At 49.4% G+C, this 20,401-nt stretch overlaps 2 protein-coding genes across 6 annotated transcripts in view; both read right to left on the bottom strand.

Moving 5' to 3' along the window:
• Positions 1 to 13,839, bottom strand: part of ADPRHL1 (ADP-ribosylhydrolase like 1) — a 51,899-nt gene extending 38,060 nt beyond the window's left edge. The window contains exons 1-2 of one of the 2 annotated variants that reach the window (XM_063618531.1): positions 12,975 to 13,839; positions 5,764 to 5,928 (exon numbers count right to left, since the gene is read on the bottom strand). In XM_063618531.1, coding sequence (XP_063474601.1) covers positions 5,764 to 5,928; positions 12,975 to 13,188 — 379 coding nt within the window. In that variant the 5' untranslated portion in view covers positions 13,189 to 13,839. Of the gene's footprint in view, positions 1 to 5,763; positions 5,929 to 9,842; positions 9,988 to 12,974 lie in introns of those variants that run through there. The other variant, XM_063618532.1, reaches the window with a different exon arrangement.
• A 1,717-nt stretch (positions 13,840 to 15,556) lies between these two features.
• Positions 15,557 to 20,401, bottom strand: part of DCUN1D2 (defective in cullin neddylation 1 domain containing 2) — a 38,180-nt gene continuing 33,335 nt past the window's right edge. For all 4 annotated transcript variants that reach the window (XM_063618590.1, XM_063618589.1, XM_055245115.2 and 1 more), the window contains exons 6-7: positions 19,696 to 19,792; positions 15,557 to 18,495 (exon numbers count right to left, since the gene is read on the bottom strand). In XM_063618590.1, coding sequence (XP_063474660.1) covers positions 18,416 to 18,495; positions 19,696 to 19,792 — 177 coding nt within the window. In that variant the 3' untranslated portion in view covers positions 15,557 to 18,415. The remainder of the gene's footprint in view (positions 18,496 to 19,695; positions 19,793 to 20,401) is intronic.

Below are 20,401 nucleotides of genomic sequence, written 5' to 3'. Positions count from 1 at the left end.
GATCTTCCACAGCCCTGACAGCACTCGCTACATTTTTTTTTAAATTTTAGCCATTCTGTTAGGTATGTAATGGTATCTCATTGTGGTTTTATTTACATTTTTCTAATGACGGAAGATGTTGAGCATGATTTTGTGCTTATTGGCCACCCATATATCTTCTTTGGAGAAGTTTTGTCCATGTTTTATTCTTGTAAAAAATTTTTTATAGGCTGGGCACGGTGGCTCACGCCTGTAATCCCAGCACTTTGGGTGGCCAAGGCAGGTGGATCACCTGAGGTCAGGAGTTCGAGACTAGCCTGGCCAACATAGTGAAACCCTGTCTCTACTAAAAATACAAAAATTAGCTGGGCGTGGTGGCACATGCCTGTAGTCCCAGCTATTCAGGAGGCTGAGGGAGGAGAATCGCTTGAACCCCGGAGGTAGAGGTTGCAGTGAGCCGAGATTGCACCACTGGGTGACAAAGCGAGACTCCACCTCAAAAAAAAAAAATTTCTTTTTTATAACAGAGATGGCGTCTCACTATGTTGCTCAGGCTGGAACTCCTGGGTCCAAGTGATCCTCCTGGCTTGGTCTTCCAAAGTGCTGGGATTACAGGTGTGAGCCACCACACCTGGCCCTCTTGCCCATTTTATATGGGGTTGCTTGCTTTCTTCTTATTAAGTTGGAAGAGTTCTTTATGCGTCTCACTCTGACTCTGTTGCCTAGGCTGGAGTGCAATGGCACGATCTCAGCTCACTGCAACCTCTGCCTCCCAGATTCAAGTGATTCTTGTGCCTCAGCCTCCTGAATAGCTGAGACTACAGGTGCGTGCCCCCACGCCCGGCTAATTTTTGTATTTTTAGTAGAGGAGAGGTTTTACCATTTTGGCCAGGCTGGTCTCAAACTCCTGACCTCAGGTGATCCGCCCGCCTCGGCCTCCCAAAGTGCTGGGATTACAGGTGTGAGCCACTGTGCCCAGACTGAGCCTGCAGTTTCCTTTGTGTGTTTTTTTTTTTTTTTTTTTTTTTTTTTTTTTTTTTCCTGAGACAGAGTCTTGCTCTGTCACCAGGCTGGAGTGCAGTGATGTGATCTCGGCTCACTGCAACATCTGCCTCCTGGATTCAAGCAATTCTCCTGCCTCGGCCTCCTGAGTAGCTTGGATTACAGGTGCCTGCCACCATGCCTGGCTAATTTTTGTATTTTTAGTAGAGACAGGGTTTCACCATGTTGGCCAGGCTGGTCTCGAACACCTGACCTCAGGTGATCTACCCACCTTGGCCTCCTAAAGTGCTGGGATTACAGGTGTGAGCCACCATGCCTGGCCTTGTAACTTCTTCTATAAGATGTAATACTATTTAGATGACCTTTCTCCTCTTGAGTGACCTTTGGTAGTTTATGTCTTTCAAAAAAATTTGTCCTTTTAATCTAAGTTGTTAAATGTATTGGCATAAAATTGTGAATAATATTCCCTTATTTTCCTCTTAATTTCCACAGACTCTGGTGATTTTATTCCTCTCATTGTTCATACTATTTGTCTTTCTCTTTCTTCCACATCAGTCTAGCTAGAGGATTATCAATCGTTTTGATCTCCTGAAAGAACCAGCTTTTGGTTTTATTAATTTGCTCTACTCTTTTTCTGTTTTCAATCATTGATTTTCATGCTGATCTTCACTAATTTCTTTCTTCTGCTTTCTTTTGATTTAGTTTGCTATGAGTTTTCTGGTTTTGAAACATGAAAATGGAAGCCAATGGTTGGAGACCTTCATGTTGAAATCACTGCCTATAACTGTGGGTTTCTCTAGTTCTCTTTGCAGCATTGTCAGTTTTTGCTTCATATATTCTGAAGATCTGTTATTAGGTACAGAGACATCTAGGTTTGTTATGTCCCCCTGATGAACTGATGCATTTACTAGGATGAAATTACCTTCTTTATTCTTGGGAATATTCTTTGCTCCAAAATTTACTGTATGTGTTACTAATGTAGTAACTCCAGCTTTCTTTTGATTAGTGTTAGTGTGGTATATTTTTCCATCTTTTGTTTTTTCTGAGATGGAGTCTCACTCTGTGGCCTAGGCTGGAGTTCAGTGGCACGATCTCAGCTCACTGCAACCTCCGCCTCCTGGGTTCAGGCAATTCTCCTGCCTCAGCCTCCCAAGTAGCTGGGATTACAGGGGCACACCACCACGCCCAGCTAAGTTTTGTATTTTTAGTAGAGACAGGCTTTCACTATGTTGGCCAGGCTGGTCTCAAACTCCTGACCTCAAGTGATCTGCCCGCCTCGGCCTCCTAAAGTGCTGGGATCACAGGTGTGAGCCACTGCACCTGGTCTATTTTTCCATCTTTTTTAGAACCTTTAGTCTATTTACGTCTTTATATTTAAAGTGTTACTGAAGTGCAACAGGAGGTTTTTTGTTTGTTTGTTTGTTTTTAGTGTATTCCTTGGCTGGACACAGTGGCTCATGCCTGTAATCCCAGCATTTTGGGAGGCCAAGATGGGCAGATCACTTGAGGCCAGGAGTTTGAGACCAGCCTGGCCAACATGGCAAAACCTTGTCACTACTAAAAAACAAAAATTAGCCAGGTGTGGTCGTGGGCGCCTATAGTCCCAGCTACTTGGGAGATGGAGGCAGGAGACTCAGCTGAACTCGGGAGGTGGAGGTTGCAGTGAGCCAAAATTGCACCACTGCACTCCAGCCTGGGCGACAGAGCAAGACTCCATCTCAAAATTTAAAAGTTATTTCTTATAAGCAGCACATAGTTGGGGGCTAGGACCTGCTTCTTTATCTAATGTGACAACTTCTGACTGTTATTGGGGGTCTTCATACCATTTGCATTTGACGTCAGTATTATTATCTTCTTTGTTTTCTACTTGTACTGTCTAGTATTTGTCCCTCCTTCCCCCTTTTCTGCCTTTTTTGGGTTGAATGTTTCTGAAAGGATTCAGTTTTATCTCTTTTGCTAGCTTACTATCGCTAACTCTTCTGTGATTTCAGCGGTGGCTTTTGGGTTCATGGTGTCCGTCTGTGGCTTGTTATAGGCTGTGGGATGACGCCACGGCATACACGTGTGGGAGCCTCACCGTCACCCGCTTCCATCTCTCCCCTGCCAGCCTTCGTGCTATTGTTGTTGTACATTCTACTTATATTTTATAACCATACCGCTCACTATTATTTTTAAGTCAAGTATCTTTTAAAGATATTTAAATAACATGTTTTAAAAACTTACACATTTCCCCATACAGTTACCATTTCTGTAACACTCTATCCCGCTGCGTGGGTCCGCGTCTCTATCAGGCTGTGTCCTGCCCCGCGGTCCGTGTCTCTATCACGCTGTGTCCCATCGCGTGGGTCCGTGTCTCTATCATGCTCTGTCCCCACCCTGAGCGTGAGTCTGTGTCTCTATCACGCTTTATTCCACCGCGCGGGTCCGTGTCTCTATCACGCTGTGTCCCACCACGCAGGTCCGTGTCTCTATCCCGCTGTGTCCCACCACGCAGGTCCATGTCTCTATCACGCTGTGTCCCGCCGCGCGGGTCTCTGTTTGCATCCATTGCGGTTTTCCTTTTGTCTGAATGACTTCCATTAGCATTTCTTGCTGCGTGACTCTGTGCGTGATGAATTCTTTCAGCTTTTGTTTGTCTGAGAAAGGCTATTTTGCCTTCATTTCTGAAAGATATTTTTTTCAGGTATAGATTTCTAACAGGCCAGGCATGGTGGCTCACACCTGTAATCTCAGCATTTTGGGAGGCTAAGGCAGAAGGATTGTTGAGGCCCAGGAGTTCAAGACCAGTCAGGGCAACAAAGCGAGATCCTCTCTCTACAAAAAAATAAGAAAAATAGGCAAGTGTGTTGGCACACATCTGTTGTCCCATCTATGTGGGAGGCTGAGGCAGGTGGATTGCTTGAGCCCAGGAGGCTGAGGCTGCAGTGAGCCATGATTGTGCCACTGCGCTCCAGCCTGGGTGACAGAGCAAGGCCCTGCACCACCCCCAAAAAGAATGCTAGGTTGAAGTGTTTTTTTTTTCAGTAGCTTAATGATGTGGCTCTACCGTCTTCTAACTCGCATCGCTCTGACAAGGCACCTGCTGTCATTGCTACTGTTGCTTCTCTGTGTGTGATGTGTGTCTTTCTTCTCCGGCCTTCAAGATTTTTCTTTAGTATTATTTTAGAGCAATCTAACTACTGTGTGCCTTGGTGTCGTTTTCTTCATGTTTCTTGTGCTTGGAATTGATTTTCTTGTATCTGTGAGTTTATAGTTTTCGTTAAATTTGGAACAATTTTGACGATTATTTCTCCAAGTATTTGTGTTGCTTTTGTTCTCTGTGCTGAGGACACAGACACATGCATCAGGCCGTCTGCGGGTTGCTGGTGCTCCCTTCATCCTTGGATTCTTTCTCTTTGTATGTCTCACTTTGGATAGTTTCTGCTGCTTTGCCTGCAAGTTCGTTAACCTTTTCTTGGAAATGTCTAACCTGCTGTTAGTCTCAGCCAATGTATTTTAAAACTGAGACATTATAGTTTTTATTTCTAGAAATGTGATTTGGATCTTTTCAAAAATGTCTTTCATGTCTCTACTTAACTTTTGGAACACATGGAGTATCTGGCATTTTCTGTCCTTGTCTGAGAATTCTGACACCTGTGTCAGGCCTTGTCAGTTTGGATTTATTGATTTTCCTTGTGAGGAACTGGATTCTCCTGATTCTTTGCATGCCTCATATGCTATTGAGTCCTGGATATTTTTATATTCCTATAACTATTCTTGACCTTTGTCTTGGGATACAGTTAAATTTACTTGAAAATAGTTTGATCTTTCTGGGTTTTGCTTTTAGGATTTAAGTCTTGGCTGGGTGTGGTGGCTCCTGCCTGTAATCTCAGCACTTGGAGACTGAGGTGGGCAGATCGCTTGAGCTCAGGAGTTCAAGACCAGCCTGGGCAACATGGTGAAATCCCTTCTCTACAAAAAAAAAACAAAAAAACAAACAAAAAAAACAACCAAAACATTAACTGGGTGTAGTGGAATGCACCTGTGATCCCAGCCACTCAGGAGGCTAAGGTGGGAGGATTGCTTGAGTCTGGGAGGTCAAGGCTGCAGTGAGCCATGACTGCGCCACTGCTCTGCAGCCTGGGTGATGGAGTGAGACCCTGTCTACAAAAAAATAAAAATAAATGATTAAAAAAAAATTTAAAGCTTCGCTGGGCATGTTGGCTCACGCCTGTAATCCCACCACTTTGGGAGGCCAAGGCAGGTAGATCACCTAAGGTCAGGAGTTCCAGACCAGCCTGAGCAACATGGTGAAACCCCATCCTTACTAAAATACAAAATTAGCAGGGCATGGTGGTGGGCATCTGTAATCCCAGCTACTCGGGAGGCTGAGACAGGAGAATATCCTGAACCCAGGAGGTGGAGGTTGCAGTGAGCCGAGATCACGCCACTGCACTCCAGCCTAGATGACAGAGCAAGACTCCATCTCAAAAAAAAAAAAAAATTTAAAGCATGCTTTTCAATAGATACCATTAAGAAAACAAAAAGGCAAGGCATGCAATGGGAGAAAATATTTATAATATATAGAGCTGACAAAGGAGGGGCCCCCGCCCGTATTCCTTAAACAGACGCCCACGCTGGCTGGGCTGACCGGGAGGGGCTCCCGGCCGACAAAGGCACTCTAGGTAGATCCGGCCTCACTGAAGCCACCTGGAGATGCTGGGGTTAGTGGAAGACAGATGGTTAGGACCGCAGGGCCCCCAGCAGGGTGGCTTTAGGGGGAGAGGAGAGGATTTCCCTGACCTTTTTCGTTGAATGGCGTGTGCCAGGCGAGGAGGTAGTTATTGGGCTTCAGCTGAGCACAGCCTTCAATGGTAGCTGGGTCTGGCCGGCGTTCTGGAAGCTTCTCAACAATTTCCACATAGCACCTCACCATCTCCCGATACAGATCATCCAGGCACCAGTAGTCTGCGGAAGAAAGGGAGGGCAGACGTCAGAGCCAGCTGTGGTGTGAGCTGTGGCCTCCCTCCCGTGGGGTCGGGCACCAGTAGTCTGGGGAAGAAAGGGAGGGCAGACACTGCAAGCTCCACCTCCCGGGTTCAGGCCATTCTCCTGCCTCAGCCTCCTGAGTAACTGGGACTACAGGAGCCCGCCACCACGCCCGGCTAATTTTTTTTTGTATTTTTAGTAGAAACGGGGTTTCACCATGTTAGCCAGTATGGTCTCCATTTCCTGACCTCGTGATCCGCCCGCCTCAGCCTCCCAAAGTGCTGAGATTACAGTCATGAGCCACCACGCCCAGCCCCACCATGCTCCTTTTCTAATGGTTCTATCTATGTGGCCACAAACAGAACCGAAACCAGCCTACTCCATGGGCTTGTGATGCAGACGGTGGAGGCTGATGTGCCCAGCTCCGGCTCCTTCTTCTCTTGCCGGAAACCCAGGTGCTACAGGGACAGCTGCCACCAAGCAGCTCCCCAGCCCCACGTCAGTGTTCTGGAAACAAGGGTGGGCTCGAGGCCCTGAAAGACCCTGGAGCACAAGGGCGAAGGAGCCGGACACAGCAGACACCCGCCCTATGCCCAGCACCCGGGAGGCCCAGACGTCCTCCCACAGCAAAGGCTAGTTCTTATTTGCCATTTTCTCTGATAAGGCTCAGTGAGGTTATGTGTCTTGCCCAAAGCCAGAGCTGGCAAAGGTGTTTGCCTGCAAAGCCCGAGCATTTCTGTGATTAAGTAACCCGCAGTGTGTGGATGGAGCCCACACAGCCTCTAAAATCAGAGCCCGGGTGCCTGGCCATGCTAGGACAGGCTGTGGCAGGTGGATGCCCACCAGGTGAGGCCGGCGAGGGGGCCCCTCCTGATGGCTACTTTAACACCCAGCAACTTGTTTTCATTCTGTACTAAAACTGCACTCTGGGCTTGCGGGTCAGCCCCGGGAGACGCCACTGCTCCCTTTTCCTTGGTGATGAGTCCCCCACCTTTGGGGAGAGGAAGGGTGGGAATGAATGGGGAGAGGGAGGCGAAGATGGAGGCTTGGCCCACCCTCCATGGGGCAGAAATGGCACTTGGAAGCAAAAGACCTTCCTGCTGGTGGCTGGGGCCTTCTTCAGCCGCATCAGAGCCCGATGTCCTAGCATGGATGGGTTGGTGAGATTAGGAAGGGCACTTGGCAAAGTCACTCCCTCCTCCAGGACATGAAATCTCTGCAGCTGCAAACCCCCGGAGAGAGCATGCAGGGCCCCTGTGGCTGCAAACCACTGGAGAGAGCACACATGTGTAGGGACCATGGCTGAAAACCCCTGGAGAGAGCGCACAGGATCCTGAGGCTGCACACCCCCCGGAGAGAGTGCTTGGGGCCCAGCGGCTGAAAACCCCACAGAGAGAGCGTGCAGGGCCCGGCGGCTGCAAATCTCCTCACTTCCCACCACAGAGAGAGTGCACAGGGCCCCACAGCTACAAACCTCCCTCCCACCCCCCCAGAGAGCACGCAGGGCCCGCAGCTGCAAACCCCCCAGAGAAAGCAAGCAGGGCCCCTTGGCTGTGAACCCCCCAGAGAGAGAGGGCTCCCGTCGCTGCAAACCCCTGGAGAAGTGCTCAGGACAAGGACGGCATGTTGTGTCCTCCTAATACCAGTTCCCTGACCTGGCCCAGCAGAGGCCTCTGAAGAGAGCGGCAGTCCTGGGAGGCGTGGCCGGCTGGCCTGTGCACGGTGTTGTCTACATGCACGGTGTTGTCTACACTCACAGCGTTGTCTACACTCACGGTGTTGTCTACACGCACGGCGTTGTCTACACTCACAGCGTTGTCTACACTCACGGTGTTGTCTACACGCACAGTGTTGTCATATGGGCACGGTGTTATCCACATGCACAGTGTTGCCAACACGCCTGGTGTCTACATGCACAGTGTTGTATGTGCACAGTGTTGTCTACACACATGGTATTGTCTGTCCTGCATGTATGACGTTGTCATAAATGCATAGCATTGCGCTGTGTAAACACATACATGCACCGTGTTGTCATACAGGCATGGCTTTGTCTATATGCATGGTGTTGTATGTATGGCGTTGCCTACACACATGGTGTTGTATGTATGGCGTTGCCTACACACATGGTGTTGTATGTATGGCGTTGCCTACACACATGGTGTTGTATGTATGGCGTTGCCTACACACATGGTGTTGTATGTATGGTGTTGCCTACACACATGGTGTTATGTGTGCATGATGTCTACATGCAGGTTGTGTATGGTGCCTACACGCATGTTGTCTGCACACATGGTGTTGTATGTATGGCGTTGCCTACACACATGGTGTTGTATGTATGGCGTTGCCTACACACATGGTGTTGTATGTATGGTGTTGCCTACACACATGGTGTTATGTGTGCATGATGTCTACATGCAGGTTGTGTATGGTGCCTACACGCATGTTGTCTGCACACATGGTGTTGTGTGCATGCTGTCTACACACGTCTGCACACATCGTGTTGTGTGCATGCCCAGTATTGTTTCACATGACGCCATGTTCATCACCCCAGTTCTGAGTCAGGGAGGAGAGAGAATGTGGCAAGACCATGGTTTGGGAGACACGAGTCCTGCAGTCTCATGGGAGAGGTGTGAGGGCTGCATTCCTGCAGGAATTAAGGTCACCTTCACTTGCACCCGAAACCCCTGGGTGGGGGTAGAGCTGTGTGGCTTTGTTCAGGCTGTGTCTAAACCCAGCATGTGCCACTCACAGTCACCGGCACAGCAGGTCCACAAACAGCCTTTCTCAACTCAGTCCTGGGTTAACAAGCCTAGCCCTTCCTGAGTCCCCTAAAAGGATTCATTTTATTCTGGAATTAGACATGAAATGTCTGTATTTAACTGAAATTTAGCTTTTTCTAAGCAAAAAGAAGCCATAAAACAAAATGGCACAAATAGCATTGTCGTTTCAGGTTAGAATTTAAGCAAGAAACAGATTTTCGAAGCTGCTACCCTTGGGCTTCTCCCTGGGTCTCTTTCCTTTGGGACACTCAACTCCTGTCTCCCGTCTTCCCTGTCTGGTCTCCTGAAAGACAAATCAGTTTCTAAAGCTGCCTGAGGGGCCAGGCGCAGTGGCTCACACCTGTAATCCCAGCACTTTGGGAGGCCAGGACGGGCAGATCACAAGGTCAGGAGTTCGAGACCAGCCTGGCCAACATAGTGAAACCCCCGTCTCCACTAAAAATACAAAAAGTTAGCCCAGCCACTCAGGAGGCTGAGGTGGGAGAATTGCTTGAACTCGGAAGGTGGAGGTTGTAGTGAGCCGAGATCGCGCCACTGCTCTCCAGCCCGGGCAAAAGAGTGAGACTATGTCTCAAACAAACAAACAAACAAACAAACAAACAAAAATGGTGCCTGAGTCTCCCAACTCATGTCTCAATAAAGAAAAGGCAAAATACTAACATCCAGTGAGCTTGTAGCAAAATGTCAACTGTTTCCAAACGTTTTCTGACATGAGCCAAAGTGCCACTCTCAGTTATCAGGGCCCCGGGAGAGGCTGAGAAGATGCTGGCCCTGTGCCCTGGAGGCCGTGGCCAGGTGACACCTCCCGCCATCCTGCTGGGCCCTGAAGTTGGCTGAGTGAGCCTCAGGGCAGAGACATGTCAGATGTGCCTTCGGCCACACGGGCCTGCACCAACTTCCCATACTGGCCTAAGTGCTTCCTCACACTTTGCTGGTCGCTCTGTTTAATCCTTTGTGACCTTGTGAGGGAGGAAGGCCCTGGGAGGGAAGCCACTTCCCCAGTTTTCCCAGGGAGTGGGGGTGGGGAGCTGGGAATGGCCGGCTGCATACCCGGGCGATGGCTGAGCTCTCTGTGCAAGGCCGCCCCTCCCCAGGCCTGGCACACACACACACCTGCTAAACGCTTGCCAAGTGACTCGGTGATAATGCGCTGGCAACATGGGCTTGTCGCTCAGGGCCATGGATGCCACCTCTCCTACGTGTCTTGTAGAGCACTAGACACGGCTACTTCCTGGTTCAGAGTCTGCTCTCGTGCCCTGTTCAGAGGCTCACCCGGAAGCAGGGAGCCCTGTTCAGAGAGGCTCACCCGGAAGCAGGGAGCCCTGTTCAGAGAGGCTCACCCGGAAGCAGGGAGCCCTGTTCAGAGAGGCTCACCCGGAAGCAGGGAGCCCTGTTCAGAGAGGCTCACCCGGAAGGAGGGAGCCCTGTTCAGAGAGGCTCACCCGGAAGGAGGGAGCCCTGTTCAGAGAGGCTCACCCGGAAGGAGGGAGCCACACAGGCTGCCCCGACCCTCAGATCTGTGCTCACTCTAGCAGCAGAGCCAGGGTTTGCCAGACCACACAGCCCCGTGGCTCGCTGGGTGAAGGACTTTTCAGTGCAGCTTACTTAAAGATGCCAAACGTAGTTCCATTTGTAAAAGTCTGCCTGTCTTTGGAAAGCATGCTGAAGAGCCTCTGCACACTGCAATTGTTAGGATACCTGCAGGCCACCGTGATCTTAGCAGTCAGGGAGGGTGCTTACAAGCACGGAGGCCAGATTGTGTGGTTCCCATCCAAGCTCTGCCACTCACTGGGCTGTGTGGCACTGGGCAAGTGCCTGAACCTCTCTGTATGTCAGTCCTTTCTCCTGTAAGATTGTGATAAAATCAGCCTCCGCGGTGATGTGAGGAGCATGTGTGGAGGATAACACGCATGAAGCAGCTGGAACAATGCCTGGTACAGACGTGCCGTGGAGTCAGCACTCACCATTGTCATTTTGTAGAGATGGAGTCTTGCTAAGTTTCCTAGGCTGATCTAGAACTCCTAGGCTCAGGCAATCTGCCCACCGTGGTCTCCCACAATGCTGGGATTGCAGACGTGAGCCACTGTGCCCAGCCCTCACCATTGTTAACACAACTTAAAGACCCCCTTCCATAGGCCACAATTTGTTATTTAAAGAACAAAGCTAAACTTAAGTGAAATTTCAACTCTGATTTTTAGTGAGTTGAAAAAAATCTGCTTGCTTTGGTTTCTAGAGGGGTAAGCAATTCCAGGGGTGATCTCGTATGCGTATTTTCTCATGACCCATAAACTAGACGCTGCAGCAGCACAGTGAACCCTCCCTTCCAGTCCATAGCTGAGGACCGCGAGAGCTTAGAGCAAACTTACTTCCTCCTTAAGAATAGCGCCCCACGGTGGCTCATGCCTGTCATCCCAGCACTTTGGGAGGCTGAGGCGGGTAGATCACTTGAGGTCAGGAGTTCGAGACCAGCCTGGGCAACATGGTGAAACCCCGTCTGTACTAAAAATACAAAAATCAGCCGGGCATGGTGGTGGGCACCTGTAGCCCCAGCTACTCAGGAGGCTAAGGCAGGAGAATCGCTTGAACCCGGGAGGTGGAGGTTGCAGTGAGCTGAGATCAGGCCACTGCACTCCAGCTTGGGCGATGGAGAAAGACTCTGTCTCAAAAAACAAACAAAAAACAGCACCCCAAACGTCTGTAACCCTTTTAACTGTGTGAATTTCGTGTCCTGTTGGGCCAATCTCCGTTGGTGCACTTTTGGAGTGTCCTGTGCTGCTGCCCTCCCTGAAGGCCTGGCAGGACCAGACCCACAGCCATGGACGCTGCCATTCACAAAACGCCCACCAAGTGCCACCAGAAATGGGACATGCAGAGCTGGTGTGAGTGCACACACGGCATCAGACGCCCAGAGGAAGCCAGACTCAAGAGTGAGCTCCAGCCGTCTACGGTGAAAACAAGCCAGAGCTTTGTCCCACAGGTGTCTGTGTGTGGGGTGCACCTGTTCTGGGCTGCGGGGCACAAGCGTAGGGCTGCTGCTCCTAAGGGCACATGAGAGGCCGCCTGGAAAACCAGAAGCAGGAGCTCCTGGACGCCAAGGCTGTGAATAGTCGGACGCCACCCCATCTCCAGCAAGCCAGGAGCCTTATCTTATCACCGGCGCTTCAGCTCTCCCGTTATTTAGGGACCGGCTACAGGCTGGATGGCATTCCTCAGCTGTGAGCACAGAACTAAACTGGGCGCGTCCATGGCAGACGAACAGAATGGTGGAGTGAACGCATAAGTGAGATTTCATTGACTTAGCCGCAGCCCTCAGATTTTAATTCTGCCATGATAAACAGCACCCACGGGGTTTTGAAGAGCAAATGCCTTGCAGGAAAGCTGGACTGCATGTCTGTGCACCTACCGTTTCCCTGAAATTCATGCAAAAGCTTGATCCTAAAATCAATTTGCTACTTAGAGGTATTTTAAGAAGCTTTGTCTCCAATCTCGTCCAATCAAGTTTACGTCATTTTCTTAGAACACATTTGTGTATGGGCAACTCCCCAAGCTGAACCATTTTGGGAGATGGTATTCTAACCGTAATTCATTGGAATTTAGAACTAATCCCCAAACAGTATTAATAGGTTCACATTTCAAACTGGCTTATTTTACATCCCTTTGTAATGAATTCAGAAGAAGAAGGCTTAATCTCTGCAGCGAGAAGTGAGCCCTCACCCTACTCCCACCAGCACAGCCGAGAGAGGCTTAACTGGCTTTCACTCTATTAGAAACAGAAGGTGCTAGGCTTAGTTAACGCTTTACAAATACAAGTGAAAAGTCACGTTTAAAAATTGAATCTTAATAATCTGCAAAGTAAAGTAATACTGTCACCCTCAGAGAAACCACAGGAGAAACACGATCTGCCGCATATCAAATTGGAGGGACACTCAAATTAAATTGCCACTTTTAGCAGCGGCATCAGGTAACAGCATCGGCTGAAGGACCGCACTGCCTTCAAAGCTCTGGGAGGCTTACTGGGAGAACTCAGCAGCCACAGTGTTCCCTCAGCCCGCACCCCGGAGCTCCCTCCAGCCCGCACCCCGGAGCTCCCTCAGCCCGCACCCCGGAGCTCCCTCCAGCCCGCACCCCGGAGCTCCCTCCAGCCCGCACCCCGGAGCTCCCTCAGCCCGCACCCCGGAGCTCCCTCAGCCCGCACCCCGGAGCTCCCTCCAGCCCGCACCCCGGAGCACGGTGGGGCCAGCCTACCTGTGGTGAGGGCCTCGGCGGTTGCGATGTGCATGATGGTGTTGTCACTCACGGGCCATTCTGCTGGCGAGAGTACGAGGTGGTCCAGGCCCCCGGAACGTTGCAGCTCCTCCTGGATCTTCATGCCTACAGTGCTGTTCTCCTTGCAGACATTTCTGTAGCCAAGAGCATCGCCGACGCTCCCCAGCAACATCGCAGCCTTAAATTTCTCCATCGCAGGAGGCGGCTTCTCTTACCCCACAGCTGCCGAGCGTCCTGGCCTTTGTCTCCTCCTCAGCCCGCCTGACTTTTATAGTGGTCATTGTGTCACTGTCAGGGGCGTCCTCTGACGGCCAGGCGCTCCTCGTCTATCTCTGCAGGTGGCACCAATGAGAGGACCCTTCTGTCCCCCACGTGGGAGGTGTCAGTTTTCTTCCGCGTCTGGACAGGCACCAGCTCCTCAGCAAAGGAGTCTGCTGGCTTCTGCCAGCACCCGGAGCACCTTCGGAGCGTTGACAGAGCAGGGGCTCCTCTCGCTGTCCCTGGAAGGAGTGTGCACACTTCCCCGTGTGTGGTGCGGGGTGATGCGGGAGCACAGGTGTGCAGGCGTGCTTGCCACTGCGGCCCGCTGCGGGGCATGCCCTCACCCCTCGGGCAACAACCCATCTGCTGTCTCTACAGTCCTGCCTTTCCTGGACATTTCAAATACAATGTGTGGCCTTTGGTGTCTGGCTTCCTTCACATAATGTTGGGATTAATCTGTGACATGCGGTTTTATCCTTTAGAAAACTTTTCGATTATGAAATGTTTTTGATAGAAAAAATTTTAAAAATACAGTGCAGAGGGAACAAAGTCTATCTAGCTCCTGTGTGAAAAATGACGGTGTCTTCTCAGCATGCGGTGTTTAACGGCTCTCAAGTAACTGGACTGCTGAGAGGAAAGTCGTCAGCAAACCGCAGGCTTCGCTGGAACCTCCGTCCGGCCCTCGGTCAGCTCAGCGTATTTACATCATCCCTGCTAGCTCATGAAAAGAATATTAAAAAATACGGAGACGGGGGGTGAGGCAGAAGGCATACAGCCAGGGTTCCTGGTTTGAAACAAATTAGGAAAACAGTCCATCTCCCGACCCCACCCCAGGACAGTTCTCTGCAGAGGCCGGGCACCCAGCGGGGCTGTGTCTCTCCGGTCTCCCTCCTCGGGGCCTGGTTTCCCTCAGACCCAGGGGAAGCAAAGAGTTACACCTGGACTGAAGAAATGCGTCTGATAAAAACAAAACTCTTGCAGTGTACAGCGAGACAGTAGGAAGCATTTAACCGCCTGGCGTTATACCAGCACTTGTTAAAACAGAGGTTCTCAAGCAGTGAGCTCACCTCACCCTCCACTGTCTGCTGGTGGAGCCGGCCATCAGCACAGTCAAGTCAGCTAGCATGATCCTGAGATTCAGAAACAAACGGTCCTTCAAAACCAGCATGCAGGCCAGGCACGGTGGCTCATGCCCGTAATCCCAGCACTTTGGGAGGCCGAGGCGGGCAGATTACCTGAGGTCAGGATTTTGAGACCAGCCTGACCAATATGATGAAACCCGTCTCTACTAAAAATACAAAAATTAGCCGGGCATGGTGGTGGGCACCTGTAATCCCAGCTACTTGGGAGGCTGAGATAGGAGGATCACTTGAACCTAGGAGGCGGAGGTTGCAGTGGGCCGAGATCACGCCATCGCTCTCCAGCCTGGGCAACAAGAGCGAAACTCTGTCTCAGAAACAAACAAACAACTCCAAAACAAAAAACAGCATGCACGCAGGTTCCCTATCCAAACAAGACAGACAGAAGGGGTGGCCCTTCGTTCAAACTCCCACCTGTTTTAGGCAGAACTGCACTGTGGGGCCGAAGCGTGTGCTGTTGAGGGGATTTACACAGCCCACTCGCTGAGCGCTTCAGTTCTCAGGCGGTGGAAACCTTTGCCAAGAGCACTATCTGGCTCTCTCAGCAAACAGGACGGGATAAGGTTAGCTCGTTTATCCAGTAAATATTTACAGAGCCCCTACTTTGTACCTGAAACTGTAGACACAGCAACAAGTATCAGAAAAAAGTTTATTCTTGGCCCCATGAAGCCTGAGGTCTAAAATGGATATAAACTTAAAGCTAAAATAACACAATGACATGTACAATGTCACTGAGAGGAGCTGGCGATGTTGATTCTGGAACGCTGGCAGGTGCACCGTGAATCGGCAGGTTGCACATGATCCTTAGACCCCCGTGCTTGGCCGTTTGCCTCCGATAAAGGATGGCTTCCAGCAGTGTGTGCTGGCACACGTGCCCCCTGCCCCCACACACCCCCGTAAATCCTGCCGATTGTGAGATCTCTAATTCCTCATTTGAACCACAACATCAGGCACACAGTGCACCGCTGAGAGGGAACGCAACGACAGAAGCTGCCTGAGGACCTGGTTACCTGGCCAGGGCTGGCGGGCCACACACGGGGGCAGGGTCTTGCCCGCTGGTTGCTAGCTGGGGGCTGTTCTCTCATCCTGGGACAAGGACGCAGATGCAGACACCTGTAGGCAGGCATCCCTGTAGCCGAGGAGAATTGAAAGGAAACCACACCCAAGAAAAACCAATTTAATGCTTCTGTTATCAGCATTTCACAGCATGCAGGACTCAAATGGATACAACAGAAGAAAAAAACCCACAATTTTTGGAAAAGCCTTTGTCCAATGATTAATATTTTGATATCTATTGACAATCCCTTAGAACTTTAAATCTCAAAAACAAAAAAGTACTGTGGATCTCCATAATTTATACAGAATTATCTGAATTCTATAAACTTTTCTGAACAAAACAATTACATGTCAAGAATCCATGAAGCCTAGAAGATGCACTCACATTTTTGAGGTTTTTATTAAAGCCAGTTTTTGTTGTATTAGACAAATGCTCTCTGAGAATCAAAGACTTCTAAAGGTAGACAGGCCCGGTTTCCCGTTAGAGTTCTGGAAGCAGAGCCTGGGGAAGGTCTGTGACTTGCCCATCACTGGACCAGCCAGAAGCCAGCGGGGGCCAGGCGGGGTCTGCAGGCTGCAGGTCCCTTCCAGTCCTGTCCCTGCTGCCCTCTGTGACCATCTCTGCTGAGAAGCATCGACAGTTCGTCCTGCAGCCGCCAAGCACACGAACCTCAGTCATCAGATGTTCCTGAAGCCCAGGGTGTCCTGTTCTCAGAAGCCAACCCAGCTGCATGTCTGGGCCATGCTCCCTCACACCACAGCTAGGTCGTTTGCGGCGACTCTCCTCTCTGCTGGGGAGCAGCTCCAGCTGGTCCACATCCTGCACGGTGCTGCAGGGGGGCAGCAAGGCACGCTTGTGACATGAGAGTCTCGGCATATGAGGTAGGGTCCACAGTGATGTCCACAACTCGATACCAGCCCTCCACGCCTGGGCAGCACTCCTGGGTCCTCCTCGACCAGGAGGACACGAGAAACAGATGATAACATGGCACAAGGACAGACTTCAGCTCACCAATCAGATGAAGGTTTTGGGGTTGGGTTTTTTCGGACAACAATGTACATTTTAGCTTCCAAATGTGCACAGGGGCACAGAGGTCTGCATGCTGGGCACTATGGGCACCACAGGAGGGTGGAAAGAACCAACTCATTCGATTTTATTGTATGTATTTATTTTGAGACAGAATCTCACTCTGTCGTCCAGGCTGGAATGCAGTGTTAACGATCTCGACTCACTGTAACCTCTGTCTCCTGAGTTCAAGCGAGTCTCCTGCCTCAGCCTCCTGAGTAGCTGGGATTACAGGCATGTGCCACCACACCTGGCTAATTTTTGTATTTTTAGTAGAGACAGGGTTTCACCACGTTGGCCAGGCTGGTCTCAAACTCCTGACCTCAGGTGATCCACCTGCCTCGGCCTCCCAAAATCCTGGGATTACAGGCGTGAGCCACCGTGCCCAGCCTTGATTTTAAAATCTATAATTCATCACTCATAAAAGAAATGTTTTTCATGGAAAAATATCTTTTTAAATGTAATTAAAACATATTTTAAAAAAACATACTTTATGAAGCTTCTCAGGCAGGTCAAATAACATTTAAGTAAGAGAGGCCCACTGATGTACAAACGGTGTGAGATAAACTCTGCTGGAATCGTGCCACATGTGCCATTGCTGTGCAAAGCTACATGGGGATTGAGAACCATGAAATGATTTTCAGATGAATGTCTAGAGAAAATGAAAACAAAAATAGAGCTGGTAAATCTAGATATTCGATAATTCAAAAAATATAAATCTTGAATTCCTGGCACCAATTTTATTTTATTTCATTTTTTTTTTTTTTTTGAGACAGAGTCTTGCTCTGTCGCCCAGGCTGGAGTGCAGTGGCGCGATCTCAGCTCACTGCAAGCTCCGCCTCCCAGCTTCACGCCATTCTCCTGCCTCAGCCTCCCAAGTAGCTGGAACTACAGGTGCCCGCCACCATGCCCGGCTAATTTTTTTGTATTTTTTAGTAGAGACAGGGTTTCACGTGTTAGCCAGGATGGTCTCAATCTCCTGACCTCGTGATCCGCCTGCCTCGGCCTCCCAAAGTGCTGGGATTACAGGCGTAAGCCATGGTGCCCAGCCTTGATTTTAAAATCTATAATTTCATCACTCTTAAAAGAAATGTTTTTCATGGAAAAATGTCTTTTTAAATGTAATTAAAATATATTTTAAAAAACATACTTTATGAAGCTTCTTAGGCAGGTCAAATAATATTTAAGTAAGAGAGGCCCACTGATGTATAAATGGTGTGAGATAAACTGCTGGAATCGTGCCACGTGTGCCGTTGCTGTGCAAAGCTACATGGGGATTGAGAACCATAAAATGATTTTCAGATGAATGTCTAGAGAAAATGAAAACAAAAATAGAGCTGGTAAATCTAGATATTCGATAATTCAAAAAATATAAATCTTGAATTCCTGGCACCAATTTTAAAAAACATTAGACTCTACGACAAGATCATCTCCTTTAGGGCACATTCTGAACAGCTTTGACTTGTATAAAAACGCAGCATCCTGCAGAGGACACATGCTGTGTTTCCAGTGCGACTGCAACGTCATTTGGCAGCGCTCTGCTGGATGCTGGTTCTCCTGGCGGCGCGAGCTATGCAGCATGCTCTGCGGTCCCACAGGCGACGCTATGGCTCTACCTTAGTGTTTTGTAAATATTAAAAAATCATGCAGAAATTTCCTAACACAATAGCTATGATGACAAATCTCCAAACATCCCAAAGCAGCCGTGTCCCGAGGAACTTCCTGCGGTGTCCACAAAGCAGCCGCTGCTGTCCTCCGGCAGAATGGGATGGCTCCTCTGGTTTCATGGCTGGTCAAGAATGACTTCTGGAATCAGCGACAATGCACCCAGGAACTGACCAAAATCTCCTTGCAGGATACAAATCATTTCATAATCTTACTCCTGCTTAACTTGCTGCCTAGAAAAGGCTGTGTTTTCCACCTGTGACTACTGGCCGTGCATATTCTACAAAATCATCTATAAGAACCGGCCAAGCTCCTAAAGGAAAGCAAGCAAACAGAAAACCCGTTAGAGCACCATTTTTATCTCCAAAGCACTGTGTCACATGTCAATCCAACATTTACATTTCAAGAACCCAAATGATTTGAGGTCCACACCATGTGTGTTTCACAGAATGAACCAACCCAAGTTACCCAGTTCTTTCGCCCTAGCACGGCCAGGTCGGGAGCCCTAGTGTGTGCGTGCTGGTGTGTCTAGGGGGCTGTGGGCTCACAGTGGCCCCGCATGCTCGGTGAGTGCCCCAGTCACACCAGCTGCTCAGGAAGGGAGCTAAATGGACCCCCGCGGAGCAGGAGGCATGTTCCTCAGGTCATTGGCATTCTTGCCAGCAGGGGGTGCTCCCTCCTGCGGCTCTTCCCAAGTGGGACCACCCCATTGCTCCTTCCCCACCCCCGGCAGCCCTGAGTGCCCTCTGAGCTCCTGCACTGCTGCCTCAATCCCGGAAGCTGCGCTTCTGTCAATGAAATTCAATGATCCCTTCTTTCATCTGACAAGCATTTACTGGGTGCCTCTGATCTAGGGACGGTGCAAAGCGTGGAGGACACAAAGAGAAACAGAAGCTAAAACAGGCAGACAGACACGTAAACCACCCGTTAAAGGCCCAGCGCCAGTGCCCAGAACAGATCACTGCCCGCCAAAAAGGGCAGGGAGGAAGCAAAGCGGGTGGGAGCCTAGAGGGGAGGCCTTCCACCCAGAGACCATCCCTCTCTAAGGTGGCAGCGTGCCCAGCACACAGCAGGCTCCAAACGCCCTCCAACACAGCGTCCTAAACACAGGGGGAGACACATATGTAGAGATATATTTATGCAAGAAGACAGGAGCTGGAATCTCCGAGTCAGCCTAAAGAGCGCAGTGTGGAACTAACCTAAGGCATCATGCAGGACTGAGAATCTGGGAGTGGTTGTTTCCCAACACCTAACTCCATGGCTCCACCATGGGGGTCTCTTACTCTGCACATCCAATTCTGAAATGCTTTGGCTTAGAGGACTGTCTTCTTGATTTACACTAAATATAAAGCTCCATTTTTCTTTTGTATGATTTACAGAAAATAATAAGGAAGAGGGTAGTATTATCACCACGCCCATCTCAGTGACAGGGTCACCACTCTAGAAGCAGGAAAAGTTAACGTTCTCAGGTGTGAACATTTCGGTCAATCATCTGAAGCACAACTTCCGGTACCTTCTTCATCGTAGTTAGACATATCATCCGCAATCATGTTTCCAAAGTCCAGCAGGAGGTTCCATGTGTCCCTTGGAATTGATCTTTTGTGATGTTCCTAATATATAAGAGAAAAAAATAAACCCACCAGATTTAAAATACAGAGCTTAACTCTCATATATTCTAGTGGCCCAGCGATCTTCAATTAATGTTCATTAATTTGATTAGGAACAAGTACAATAAAATTGTTAAAAGTCATAGTGTTCTGTATAAATGTTAAGTGCTACAACAATGCCAAGGTCCAAATATAGAAAGCAGACTTATTTAAAAACAAAACATTTTAAATATTACAATTATAAACCCCTGTTTTGTCACATAGAAGGGCAGCATTTTAATCTCGTTACCTGCCCATTAGCTGCACGTATATATATATATATTCACGAACAGCTCATAAGCTTCTCTTACATTTTAGAACATTAACTGTTATCAAATTGCATGTAGTTTTCTGCAATTTGTTTTTTTCCCACTCAGCATAATGTCTGGAATGTACGCGGGCTGACGTGTGTGAATGTGCGTTCGTTTGCGTGGCTCCAAAGCTGTGCTCCATCGCACCAATACTCTGATTTTTTAGTCCATTCTCCTGTGGATGGTCACTGGCTTTTCCAGTGTTCTGCCGTTACAATGACACTGGGAGCGCCTTCATCCCCATCTCCGCACACAAGAGCGT

The sequence above is a fragment of the Symphalangus syndactylus genome, chromosome 15 (genome assembly GCF_028878055.3).
Source record: "Symphalangus syndactylus isolate Jambi chromosome 15, NHGRI_mSymSyn1-v2.1_pri, whole genome shotgun sequence".
In the NCBI taxonomy this organism is placed as follows: domain Eukaryota; kingdom Metazoa; phylum Chordata; class Mammalia; order Primates; family Hylobatidae; genus Symphalangus; species Symphalangus syndactylus.
This window is presented reverse-complemented; position numbering and strand designations above follow the sequence as displayed.